At 36.6% G+C, this 13,484-nt stretch overlaps 1 protein-coding gene across 3 annotated transcripts in view; it reads right to left on the bottom strand.

The window, feature by feature from the left end:
* SLC25A14 (solute carrier family 25 member 14) overlaps positions 1–13,484 on the bottom strand; it is a 33,833-nt gene that overhangs the window by 13,457 nt on the left and 6,892 nt on the right. For all 3 annotated transcript variants that reach the window (XM_063083811.1, XM_063083812.1, XM_063083813.1), the window contains exons 4-6: positions 6,653–6,747; positions 5,227–5,312; positions 1,694–1,789 (exon numbers count right to left, since the gene is read on the bottom strand). In XM_063083811.1, coding sequence (XP_062939881.1) covers positions 1,694–1,789; positions 5,227–5,312; positions 6,653–6,747 — 277 coding nt within the window. The remainder of the gene's footprint in view (positions 1–1,693; positions 1,790–5,226; positions 5,313–6,652; positions 6,748–13,484) is intronic.

Here is a 13,484-nt window from a genome sequence, read left to right as displayed (position 1 = left end):
AACTCTACCAGAATTAAAAATAAAGTAGCTGTGCTCCCCTGACAAAATCTCCAATTCTATTTACTGTTCTTTGTCTGTCCCTTGGCATTGCTTTGTGAAAATGTTCTAGTTAGTTCCATTTTCTGGCTTTAAATTAAACTAATCAAGAAAGCGCACCCTGCTGTTATCAAAAGAAAACCTCGAGTAAAAGAATGTGTGTGTGTGTGTGTGTGTGTGTGTATGCATGTACACACACATACTTTAAACAAATAAGGCCAAAATTTCATTTAATCCAGGTCTTGCGTATACAGCATTCATTAATGGATGCTAAGACCATTAGGTAAAGGATTATTAGAAATTAGGATATATGCATGTTGCTAGAATATCACACCACAGATTACCTGCTAATTACAAAGGGAAAAATCTTATCTTTTACAATAACAAGATCTGGTGGACATCACCTTACCGAATAATCAAACTTGGCATTACTAATCATGGAACAATCTAACATTACATGCCTCTTACTGTGATGCAATATGAAATACACAGCATTACCTATGAGGCTCTCTTACCAAACATGATTAACATGAATGTAACCAAGCCAATGGACCCAACTTTCAGTGTATAAGAAATAAAGGGGATAGAAGTACAAGTTAAACACTATGAGGAAACATTCTGTAAGAAAACTAGCCTGGTCTCATCAGGAAATTTTAGTATGGACTGGATGTTAGGTATTAGGACTTATCGTTAATTCTCTTAGATGTGATAACGGTATTGTTATTATGTAGGAGAATGTCCTTATTCTTAGAAGATGCATAATGAAGTATTTAGGGGAGTGCCATGATGTCTGCAACCTACTTTCATATGGTTTAGCAAAAAAATAAAAAGTGTGTGTGTGTGTGTGTGTGTGTGTGTGTGTGTGTACACATAAATAAATAAATAAAGCAAATATGGCCAAACTTTATCATTTAATCCAAGCCATAGGTATGCAGTGTTTATAGTTCTTTCAATTTTTTTTTTATGTTTGAAATTTTTTATATTAAGAAGTTGGAAAATTATAATGGAAGAAAAATAGCAAAGCTCTCATTTTTATTTATGTCTATTAATGGGACTACCCATTCCACTCTCTGCATATATTGCTAATAGTGTTATTTATATTCAATGATTAAAACAGGATTAAAAAGTTACAGCAACCATGACAACAAAAAAGTAAAGTATAGACAGACGACTAGAAGATAATATGGCAAAATGTTAACAGTGATAATCTCTAGGTGATGGGACTACTGGATATTTTTCTTTCTACTTTTATTTTTTCAATGCTTTATAGTACATCTTTTACTTTTCATAAAGTTAATAAAGTTGTTTTAGGTAACAACTTTTGAACCTGAGCACTACAGAGACTATCATAGACAAACATTGCTGTGTTATTACAAAACTGGCAAAAAATATATTGAAGAACTAAATTCACTAGAAATTTGAACAAAGCAAAATGCCTATCTCAAATAATGTAATAACTTTTCCCAAATATAAAACCCTGAACATTAAGCAGAAATAAAGACCACTGATAAGTTTTGTTCCTTTCATAGGTGACGAGGAGCTTTTTACCTTAATTTTTGGGTTATAATTCATAATCTTATACCTTTATATATAAAAGTATTCTTTGCAAATTCTAGGAACTGAGAGTATAGGACAATACCAGAAAAAGAGTATTTACCCTCCACAGACCCCTGGTGCCTTCTTGTTGGTATATATCGATGAAGCTGCCAATCATGCTCCCTTGGAACAAGTTTCCTTGAGCCTGCATTCGAATCTAAGATAAGAGATGAACATTTTGTTTTGACAAAGAGAACCAAAACGAGACATTCCACTCATTTAAAATTAAGATAACAATATTTGAAAATTATCAGAAAAAAATTTCTCCTATTATGATGAAGTTAATGAGTTAAACTAGAAAGAATGTAATTTGTGTCAAAGTGTATTTTAAAAAGATGATTTTCATCAGCCTCACATTCCTCATACTAAATCTATCATTTCTGGAGTTGGAAGAAAATTTGGGGAAAGGAAAAAACAAGTACTCAGCAGGGGTAAAAAATAATTCATTTAAAATACAATTAGTGAAAAATCAGAAACAACCTAACCATCTAAAAATAACAACAATGGATTGGTTACATAAATTATGATATATTTATTTAACGGCATACTATGGAGCCATAAAATTTTGTGGCAGAATAATATTTGTTGACAGTGGAAAATTGCTAAATAGAAAAAAGGTTGCAAAACAGCATGTATATCATTTTTATTAAAAACATGTAAATTTTAAAAATATCCATAAGTATGTAGAGGATTCATAAAGCAAATGTACTTCACAGGGCCTGGTTTTCCAAAGCCTTGCAATTTCAAATGCTGACCTTGCAAAGGACAGGAAATTTTCCCCAGGTTATACACTCAAATATTGACAGTGGTTTATGTCTGAGTTGCAAGGCTACCAGGGAGCATTTTTTTCTTTTGTGTTTTCCTATTTTCCATTTTTTTCTACATTGACCATGCATTGCTTATATAATTATAAAAAGCAAAAATGTTTTAAAATATGCTTTTATGCTTATAAGACCTTAAACTGAGTTTTATTTGTAAAAAGTGTGATACTATATTCTGCCAAGTGGCCTTTGAGAGCTGCAAGAAAGACAAGATAGCATTAAATAGCCATGTAAAAGACTTGGTACAATTTGCCACTGACTCTCCACACATAGAATCATAAGTAGCCAGTCACTAAATACTAGTGGCCCCAATGTAGACCTGATTTTCATGAAGCACAACTCTAGCATTCTAGGTTTCAATAAATGTCCTTGGTAAATCCTGTAACAGCAGCATGCTTTTATACAGAAAGTCAACTGCTATCACGAGTTTTGAAATAAAAACCTAAACCCAATCAAATCGAGATACAGATTATCACAAAGACAAACCAAAATAACAAATACCTTATATAGTAAGTAGAAGAAGTCTTCTACTTACCATAAAAGTAATAAATGAGGTAATAAATGACTAGGACTAAGACGAGGAAGAGGCAAGTAAAGTACTTTCCTCAGGTGCAAAATGTAAGGGGGTAAAAACCTCAATAATCAAGATAATACTGTCTTAATGCAATATTTTTTAAAAAATCAAAATTAATCCACAAAAATCCATGATGGACCAAATAACAAAATTTTAACTAAAGCTGGGCCCCAACAGGGCTAGGATTAGGGTGAGGTGAGTGATATGAGTTGGACAAAATTTTGATATTTGGCTCACTGTGATTTTTTTGCATTAATTTTGATTTTTAAAAAATATTACATAAAAATGTTATTTTTCTTAATTACTGAGTTTCTTGGCACCCTCTAACATTCTGCACCCAAGAGGACTACCTCACTTATTTCACCCTAGCCCCAGCCCTGTTCCTGACGATAGTCTTGAAAGTCAAATTCACCATGAAAAGGAGAAAAGGCATTGCACAGAGGCAAAGAAGCAACACATAGTAGATCTGATATGGATTTATATAGATAACTCTGGCTTCGGTCTGAAGATGGGTTGATGGAGTACACACTAGAGTGAACAGACAAGTTAGGAGGGTGCTGAGATGAGGACCTACAACAGGAATGGCGGGGAAAGAACAAACTTATAAAGATAGGAGAAAGAGCTATCCAAGGATAAGTGAAAGGACTGAACAGTCCAATTTTGATTATAAATCATGTTGGCATGGCCACAGTCTAAAATTGTGACTTTTCCCCCAGCACCACTGAGCCCTACCAAGGTATAAGAAAATAAAAAGGTAGATTGTAGGTCAATGGTTACGATTTTGCCAGACAATAAGAGGGACAGTAAATTGAAGTGAACCACTTAGGTGATTAAGTCTAGGATCCAGATGGATAAGAAAGGAAGTTTCAGAGAGTTAAGTATTGTTATTCTTGAAAAGCACATTCTAACAAGTGTAATTACATTGCAAATACTTTAGAGTTTTAGGATATAGACAATTCTCTTCATAAATACTTTTTCTGTAAATCTAAAGTGATATAAGAATGCTGTAACTAAATTACTCTCACTTTAGTCCAGAAAGATTATTTCCTATCTTTTCTCTGTCAATCATCAATGGTTGCTTTCATGCGTGTTGTTTTTCAAGTCACTCTCTCAGTTCTCAAAACTCTCTGAATTGCAATACATCTCTCCTTCACTAGCCTAGCCACTTGTGGTTTCATCAGTGCTCAAATGAATAAAGCGTGTGTCCTCATTTTTTTCTCACATTCCCCCTAAAATAATTTTTAAAAACTTGTGATCCTCTCACATATTTTAATCATATATTTGGTGCTTTTAATTAATAGTAATTTTAAATAAGTTGATAAATAGAAAATATTTACCATTCAGAATATCTCAACGCAGGCAAAAATCTACCATTTTTAAAGCCTTATCTCATCCTTAGTAGAAATATGCATAAAATAGGAAAAGACAGAGGTATTACAGATTTAAGGTACCCCAATTAGTTATTAAAGGAGAATTCTTCAAAGGAATTGGTCAACGGACACAAAGAATGATTGCATATTGTAATGAGAAATAAGCTTACTATACTGATCTTACCATCACACATTCTACACAATTATTGAAAATCAACGTTGTACCCCACATGTATAATAAAAAGTAATAAATAAGTAAATAAATAAAAAACTTAGGCTTAAAAAAAAACTGGATTTCGATTTATCCCTTTGTTTGGTATCCCAGGTTACATCACAGATCAACATACCATACCAAGATTGGGAATGGGTGGGGGATATGCCCTTCTTTTGTAAAGTAAGGAAAGGGCTATTTATAAATGCAGATTCATTCTTGGACCAGTTTTAGGAAAGATCACAAAATTAAAGTAAGGGATCTGGAAATTGATTCCCTTAAAACTCACAGCCCTTCGAAAGAACATATAGGGGCTTGCATAACCCAGTTTGAAGGCCAATGGATTACTAAACATCACAATAAATTACTACCATTTATTGAGCATCTACTACCAAGTACAATGATAGGCAGTTAACATATATTATCTCTAATCCTTAACAACTCTATGCTACAAGCATTGCATTATTTTCATTTTACAAATGAGGAAACTGACGCATAATGCAGTTAAGTGACTTGCCTAATGTTTTACAGCTGACAAGTGACAGAGTGAATATCTGAATCTAAATCTGACTCAAAGCTCATATTCTTTTCAAATCACACTGCATACATCATTCTTACCTTTAGAACATCAGTGGGGTTGGCTATAGTGGAAGATATCACTCCTGACACTACCCCACAAATCATATTAATTAGAAGAGTTTCATCTGTAAAAAGGAAAAAACAAAGAAAGGGCTGCTTGTGTTAGGCACCAGTTTCTGAGAACAGACTACTGAGCTATTGGAGGAAGGGAAATTTTGTCAGAGATGACTTTAGAAATGAGCTACAAAACCTATACAAATAAAGGAACTCAAATACTTCTAGACCCCAAAACAGGACTGAAACATATAAAATTGTAAAATATAAATCATTTTTTAAAAATCATTATTTCTAAAGGACACTGGAACATATCCTATTCTTCTACATAACTATCAATATACCACATAACTATCAATACCCCACATAAATCCAGAATGTGGTATTTCCTCTTCAACCATTTCAAATATGTAGAAAACGTGGGGGGTTTTTTTTGTGTGTGTGTGTGTGTCTTTTTTGAAGCCTTCTTCTGGACAATCATCAGTTCTAAAGATTCGGGACCTGAATGTTAAAAGATAAAATCTTATATCTAGTAGAAAAAAGTTATCTAAATATTATTTTGACTGGCCTTAGATCTCTTAGGCTCTATTTATTTACAGAAGGCTTCTGTAGTCAAATGTGGCAAAGCAATCATTTAGAACTAAATCCCCTTAGGTACAAAAAAGAACAAAGAAACCACTGAGCATATTGTTCTACAGTGAAAATTTAAACTTCACCACTCCTCCCTACCATGAAGAGCCTACAAGTAAAAAATAAGTAAACCCAAGTGAAAAATCTATGAAAGGAAATTTTAGAAAGAGGTAGAAAGAAGTGCTTCAGGATCCCCAAAGAGGATCCAGAAAAAACCGATCTAGGATAATAAAGTGATGCAAAGGACATTACTAACCGAAAGGCTCTCTAGCTGTCTCTAACCATCCAACAGCCCCAGGCTTATGGTAAAATAACCATTTAGTAAAGTATGAGGCTGAAAATGTTGCAGCAGCAAATAGACACGATAATGCTGAATGTGGGTAAGATGGCCACAGGTACAACAGACTCTAGAATATAATTAGCCTAAAATTATTCCACTTAACAAAAGTTTATCAAAATTGGCAGCTAGAAAATGGCTTAGAGTTGAAGTGTACTTATTGATGAGGATAGTATTAATTTTCTGGACAAGATTATTCCATGTTTCCTTTGGGATGACCAGAAACCTTTTTTTTATTGATAGGAAAAGGGAAAAATTTGAAGAGTAGGTCCCTCTAACCCATATATGACATCTGTAAGAATTTATCTCAAGTCAGTACAAGCTCACTTTGTCCTTGCAGTAACTGTCACCCATTCTCAGGCATCACATGATGAACACTTCTCACTAAGCATGATGTCAATAATCCCTTTGAGTATTACCTCAAAAGAGAGTGAGTATACTGACCTTCTAAACGTTCTACAAATAATCGCTTCAAGCTTTGGTAAATCCCAATTTTAATGGTGCCGTATGATGCCTGTCTTAGTAAAGCAGGAGCAATTCTGCCAAAAAAGAAGAGAAAGAAAGGAAAGTCAATTACACTCAATGGGCATTTGCAGATTATACATATCTAGACAGTCTACTCGTTTCTGTTACCCATCTCATTCCACCCACAATAGCAGAATACACATTTCTTCAAGAACCTGGAAATTTTCACCAAGATAATGCACATCCTAGGTCATAAAACAAATCCCAACAAATGCAAAATAACTGAAATTATATTAAGTATGTTCTCTGACTGTAATAAAATCAAACTAGAAATCAATAAGGAAAATCCTCAAACACTTGAAAAGTAAACAACACACTTCTAAACAATGCATTGAGGCTTTTAAAGTAGCAGGGGCATGTGGTGAGGCCCTCTGGCCCACAGGGGCAAAGCCTGACTGGCCCCAGCATGCCCCTGCTACTGCTAGGCCCACGACACACTCCCTGATCACCACTGAGGCCTGTGGACCAGAAAGCCAGACATGAAAACTTGAGAGGATGGATTCAGAGAAGAGGTGAATCCAAAGGGAGAGAGGGAGCGAGGCAATATGGCAGACTAGAGTTGCCTGGGGCGTGTTCCTCCTACAGAAAAGGACCAGAACAACTAACAGACAGATAAATATTGACAGGAACATAGGTGGGAGACCATAGGAGTGCAGCAGGTGACTGGTGAGATCCCTGTGGAGCATGAAAGCCCAGGATGGTGGCACAGAGAGGAGAGAGGAATATGGCCTCAGCCACCATGTCTCCTATACTGGGATCACCCAAGAAAAATTTTCTCTTGTGCCTGAAAAGGTAGGTAGAGGACCCATACAAACCCCCATCCTCACCACAGAGGCCCGCAGATCCTTTGGCAAGACAAGCCCAGAGCCAAGAGTGGGGAGCAGCCTAGAATACACACATTGCATCGCTCTAGAACAGTAGCACAAACTGTGCCCTCCCCACCTCCCACCATTGTGACCCAAGCCAATGCAGGATGGCACCATCTTGAAACCAGAGCTATTAGAGCAATTAGGCAAGAGAAAGAAATAAAGGGTCCAAATTGGAAAAGAGGAAGTCAAGTTGTCCTTGTTTGCAAATGACATGATTTTATATAAAGAGAAACCGAAAGACTACCAAAACACTCCTAACCCAATAAAAGAATTCAGTAAAGTAGCAAGATACAAAATCAACATACAAAAATCAGCCCCATTTCTATACACCAACAACAAACTAACAGAAAATGATATCAAGAAAGCTATCCCATTTATAATAGCAACAACAACAATGAAAATACCTAGGAATAAATTTAACCAATGAGGTGAAAGAACTCTACAATGAAAACTATAAAACACTGATTAAAGAAATTAAAGAAGATACAAAAAAATGGAAAGACATACTATGCTCAATATCACCAAGATGACCATATTACCCAAAGCAATATAGAGATTCCATGCAATCCCCATCTAACTACCAATGACATACTTCACAGAAATAGAAAAAACAGTTCAAAAATTTATATGAAACAATAAGAGACCCTGAATAGCCAAAGCCACCCTGAGCAAAAAGAACAAAGCGGGGGGTGTCACACTCCCTGACTTCAAAATATACTGCAAAATGATAGCAATTGGCACAAAAACAGACACATAGACCAATGGAGCAGAATAGAGAATTCAGAGATAAATTCACTTACTTGTCAACTGATTTTTGACAAAAGAGCCAAGAACATACATTTGGGAAAGGACAGTCTCTTCGATAAATGGTGCTGGGAAAATTGGAGATCCATATGCAGAAGAACAAAACCAGACCCCTATCTCTCACCATATACCAAAATCAACTCTAAATGGATTAAAGGCTTAAGTGTAAGACCCTCCCAAACTATAAAACTTCTAGTAGAAAACATAGGGAAAACACTTCAGGACATAAAAAATTGGCAGGGGAGGTGGTTAATTGGCCCTGGTGCTTGCTATTCTTCCTCATTTCTTCTGAGTGGTGCCCTCTTTGCCAGCAGCAAAATGTATTTCAATATGGCAGTCTTTCATTGTTGGTAAGATTACACTAGCAAAATATATTTTCCCTTGTAAACTATGCTATTTTTAAAGAAGTATTTTTATAAAAGAAAAATACGCTTTTTACTTAAGAATAAAGTTTCTAAAGGGAAACCAATAGGGAAAAAAATATATACACTGTATTGATGGAGGAAATCTCAAAGGAAATTTTAAAAATACATAGACCTAAACGAAAATAAAAATTCAACCTATTAAAAGATATGGTATGCAACCAAAACAGTGCTGAGGGAAATTTATTGCACAAAATGCTTACATTAGCAAAGAAGGAAAGTCTCAAATCAGCAATCTTCTAAGTTCTTTCCTCAAGAAACTAGAAAAAGCATAGCAATATAAACCCAAAGCAAGCAGAAGGAAGAAAATAATAAAGAGCATAAATCAGTGAAATTGAAAACAAGAAAATACAAGGGTACTTCAAAAATTTCGTGGAAAAATAGAATGAAAGGTAATACAAACCTTTCCATGAACTTTTTGAAGTACCATCACATAGAAGGAAAAAAGCAATAAAACAAAAGTTTGCTCTTTGAAAAAAAATCAATACAATTGATAAACCTCTAACAAGACTCACAAAGATAAAAAGATAGAAGATACAAATCACCAATATCAGGAATGGAACAGGGAATAGTGCTACAAATCCTGCAGCCATTAAAAGAATAATAAGAGAATTAAAAGAATAATAAGAGAATACTATAAACAACTTTACGCTCATAAGTTATGCTCATAAATTCAACAACTTAGAAGAAACAGACTAATTTCTTGAAAACCACAAACTACCAAAACTCAACTAAGATAAAATAGCTAATCTGAATAATTCTCATAATGTTTGCAATGGATTCAACATTTGTATCCCCCCCAAATTCATATGTTGAAATGCTAACCCCCAATGAGATGGTACTAAGAGGTGGGCCCTTGGGAGATAAATAAATCACAAAGGTGAAGCCCTCATGAATGGTATTACTGCCCTTAGGTCCTCAGAGAGCACTCTCATACTTTTTCTGCCATATGAAGATACAATAAAAGTCTTGGCAGTCTGCAACCTGGAAGAATGCCCTCACCAGAACCTGACCATGCTGGTGGACTTCCAGCCTCCAGAGTTGTGAGAAGTAAATTTCTTTTTTTACAAGCTACCTAATCTATGGTACTTTGTTATAGCAGCCCAATCTAAGACAACCATTAAAGAATCTGAGCTCATAATTTAAAAGTTCCCGAAAAAGAAATTTATGGGCCCAGATAATTTCACTGGGGAATTCTACCAAACACTTAAAGAATTAACAACAATCTTACACAATCTCTTCCATAAAATAAAAGAGGGAATGCTTCCTAACTCATCTGGCTAGTATTACCCTGATACCAAAACTAGACAAAAAACAGTACAAACAAGGAAAGCTACAGAGACCAATCTCTCTCATGAACCTAGACACAAAAATCCATACAAAAATATTAGCAAAGTGAATCCAGCAATTGATAAAAAGAATTATATACCGTTCCCCACCTCATAGAGATTAAAACAAAATTAAACTCTACTTCCTAACAGTTGCAGACACATCTTTAATTCCATCAACAAAAAGGTACTAGATCAAGATTTCACCCTGTTTAAGTTCTGCTTATAAACTGAAGATATTCTCACTCATGCCTCCTGTGAGTAGGTATAAACAGAAAGACAGCAGGAGCTCAAACAGTTAGGATTAAAAAATGATAACTAAATATGCATATTTCTGACTTTATTGCTTGTTATCAGAATAAAAATATCTTTTGATTATCCATGTTGATGAAAGAACAAGGTGAAACAGATGATCCATGAATCACTTGCTTCAGGATATATAGGAGTACTACTTGATTTTTCTCCCCAAGACAATTATCTTTTAAATTAATTCTAACATAAGTTAATAATAAAATTGATGTCCATTCTCTGAGCAAAAAACTGGTAGCCTAGATGCAGGAATGGCCTAGGAAATTGTCTGCAGGTAAACTACAAACTAGACAATAAATCACAAACTTATGGCTAATCAAAAGTTGACAAAAACAAAAAGACAGGTCTCCCTCTCTCTCATTCTGCATTTTCCATTTAAACTGACAAAATAATATTTCTTTAAAGAGGAAAATTTTAAAGGAAGTCAGTATTTGCCAACTTAGGAAGAATATCACAAAAATAGTTAAGTGGTTTTGCTATTAACAGTGGCAACTAATGACTCTCAGGAAACCAGGAGAAAGCCTGTGCTGCAATGATATATCCATTTAAAAATGTATCACTTCCTTTGAAAAATGTCTATTCATCTCCTTTGCCCTTTTTTAATTAATTATTTGTTTTTTTACTGTGTAGTTGTTTGAGTTCCTTATATATTCTGGATATTAATCCCTTGTTGGATGCATAGTTTGAAAATATTTTCTCCCATTCCATAGGTTCACATGATCCAACAATCTCATTACCAGGTATATATCCAAAGGAATGGAAATTATCATGTTGAAGGGATACCTGCACCACCACGTTCATCACAGCACTATTTACAATAGCCAAAACATGGAACCAACCTAAATGTCCAACGACATATGACTGGATAAGGAAAATATGGTATATATACACAATGGAATACTACTCAGCCAAAAAAAAGAATGAAATTCTGCCATTTGCAGTAAGCTGGATGAGCCTGGAGAAAATTATGTTAAGTGAAATAAGCTAGACACAGAAAGAGAAATATCACATGTCCTCACTCATAACAGGGTGGAGAGAGAGAGAGCGAGAGAGAGAGAGAGACGAAGAGCACAATAATACATTGAACTTTCAAAAGGAGAAAACAAACCTAAGGATACTAGAGATGGTGGGGAGGAGGAGGGGGGTTGGGGAGTAATTGGTTGGTGTGTTAGTCCATTTCTGTTGTTTCTAACAAAATACTAGGGAACTGGGTGATTTATAAAGAAAACAAATTTTATTGCTTATAGTTTCTGAGGCTGGAAAGTACAAAGTCCATCTGGTGGTAGTGACAGTGACCTAGGGATTTCACATTGCATGATGGTGGAAGCAGAGAGAGCAGGGAGAGAGCAAAAGAGCAAGACAGACTCTCCTCTCTCTTCTCTTAAAGCCCTCAGAACCATGCCCCTGACCACCATTTTTAATCCATTCACTGCCACGCGGTCCTACAATCTAACCACCTCTTCAAGGCTCCACCTTTCAATTGCAGAAAAGTAGGGTTGAAGCCCCCACAGGAACCCCCACTGAAGAAATATCTAGAAGAGCCAAGGGAGCAGGGCTGCTGCCCGGACCCCAGACCTGTAGGGCCACTGGCAATATGCAATTTCGGCCTGGAAAAGCCACAGATATCAGTGCCATGCCCCACAGAGCTGTGGGGGCAAGGCTGCCTGAGGCTTTGGGGGCCCAGATGCCCCATTGTGCCCGGGATGCAAGACTTGGAGTTAAAAAATATTTTGTAGCTTTAAGATTTAATGTCTGCCCTACTGGGTTTCAGACTTGTTTGGGGCCTGCTTCTCCTTTCTTCTGGTCTATTCCTCCCATTTGGAATGGGAATGTGCATACAACATCTGTTCCACCATTGTATCTTGGAAGCAGATAAGTTTGTTTTTGATTTTTTACAGGTTCACAGCTGGAAGGAGTTTTGTCTTTGATCCCAGATGACACTTTGGACTTTTAAGTTGGTGCTGGAACAAGCTAAGACTTTTGGGACTGTTGGGATGTAATAAACATATTGTATTTTGTATGAGAGACATGAGTTTTGGGAGGCTGGGGTGGAATGATGGAGTTTGGACATATTGTCCTCCGAGAATTAGTGTGGAAATCTGATCCCCAATGTGGCAGTGTTGGAAGCTGTTTGAGTCATGGGGGCAGATCTCTCATGAATGGATTAATGCTCTCCCTGGGGGGGTGCTCTCTCTCTCTCTCTCCCTCTCTCTCTCTCTCTCTCTCTCTCTCTCGCCATGTGATCTGCTTATACCGGCCAGCTGCCTGCCGTTTCCCGCCATGAGTAGAAGCAGCCTGAGGCCTGTGCCAGATGCAGCTGTCTCAGGCAGAGCAATGCTGAGCAGAAAGGTGGGGTCGGAGTTGCAGCAGAGAAAACCTATCAGTCCCATTCCTAATGGATCTGTGAGAGTGGGACCACCATGGAGACCCCGGAATTGTGGGGCTACCAGAGTGGAACACCAGCCTGGGAGAGCTAAAGTGTGGCCTGAGACCAGGAGAGCCGTAGGAGCAGAGCTGCCCAAGGACTTGGGGAGCCAATCCCCATGCCAGCGTGCAGAGGACACCAAACATTGAGTCAAAGTACCTGATTTGCCAGCTTTGAGACTTAATGCCTACCCTGCTAGATTTTAGACTTGTTTGGGACCTGTTACTCCTTTCTTTTGGCCTATTTCTCCCTTTTTGAATGGGAATATGTACCCTATGTTTGTCCCACCATTGTATCTTGGCAGTAGGTAACTTGTTTTGATTTTAGAGATGGGACTTTGAACTTGAAGTTTGGACTTTTGAGTTGAAACAAGTTAAGACTATGGGGATGAAATGAATGTATTTGTATGTGAAAAGGACATGAGTTCTGAGGGGGCCAAAGGCAGAATGTAGTAAATTTAATTATGTCTCCCCAAAACTCTCTGAAGCTTGAATTGTGTCCCCCAAGTTTTATGCATTAGAAACTTAGCCCCAACTGTGACTGTTAAAAGGGTGGGAAATCCTGTTACAGTAATTGAAAGGTGGAGCCTTGAAG

This window comes from Cynocephalus volans, chromosome X (assembly GCF_027409185.1).
Source record: "Cynocephalus volans isolate mCynVol1 chromosome X, mCynVol1.pri, whole genome shotgun sequence".
In the NCBI taxonomy this organism is placed as follows: Eukaryota; Metazoa; Chordata; class Mammalia; order Dermoptera; family Cynocephalidae; genus Cynocephalus; species Cynocephalus volans.
Note: the sequence above shows the minus strand (reverse complement) of the source record. Positions and strands in the feature narration are given on the sequence as shown.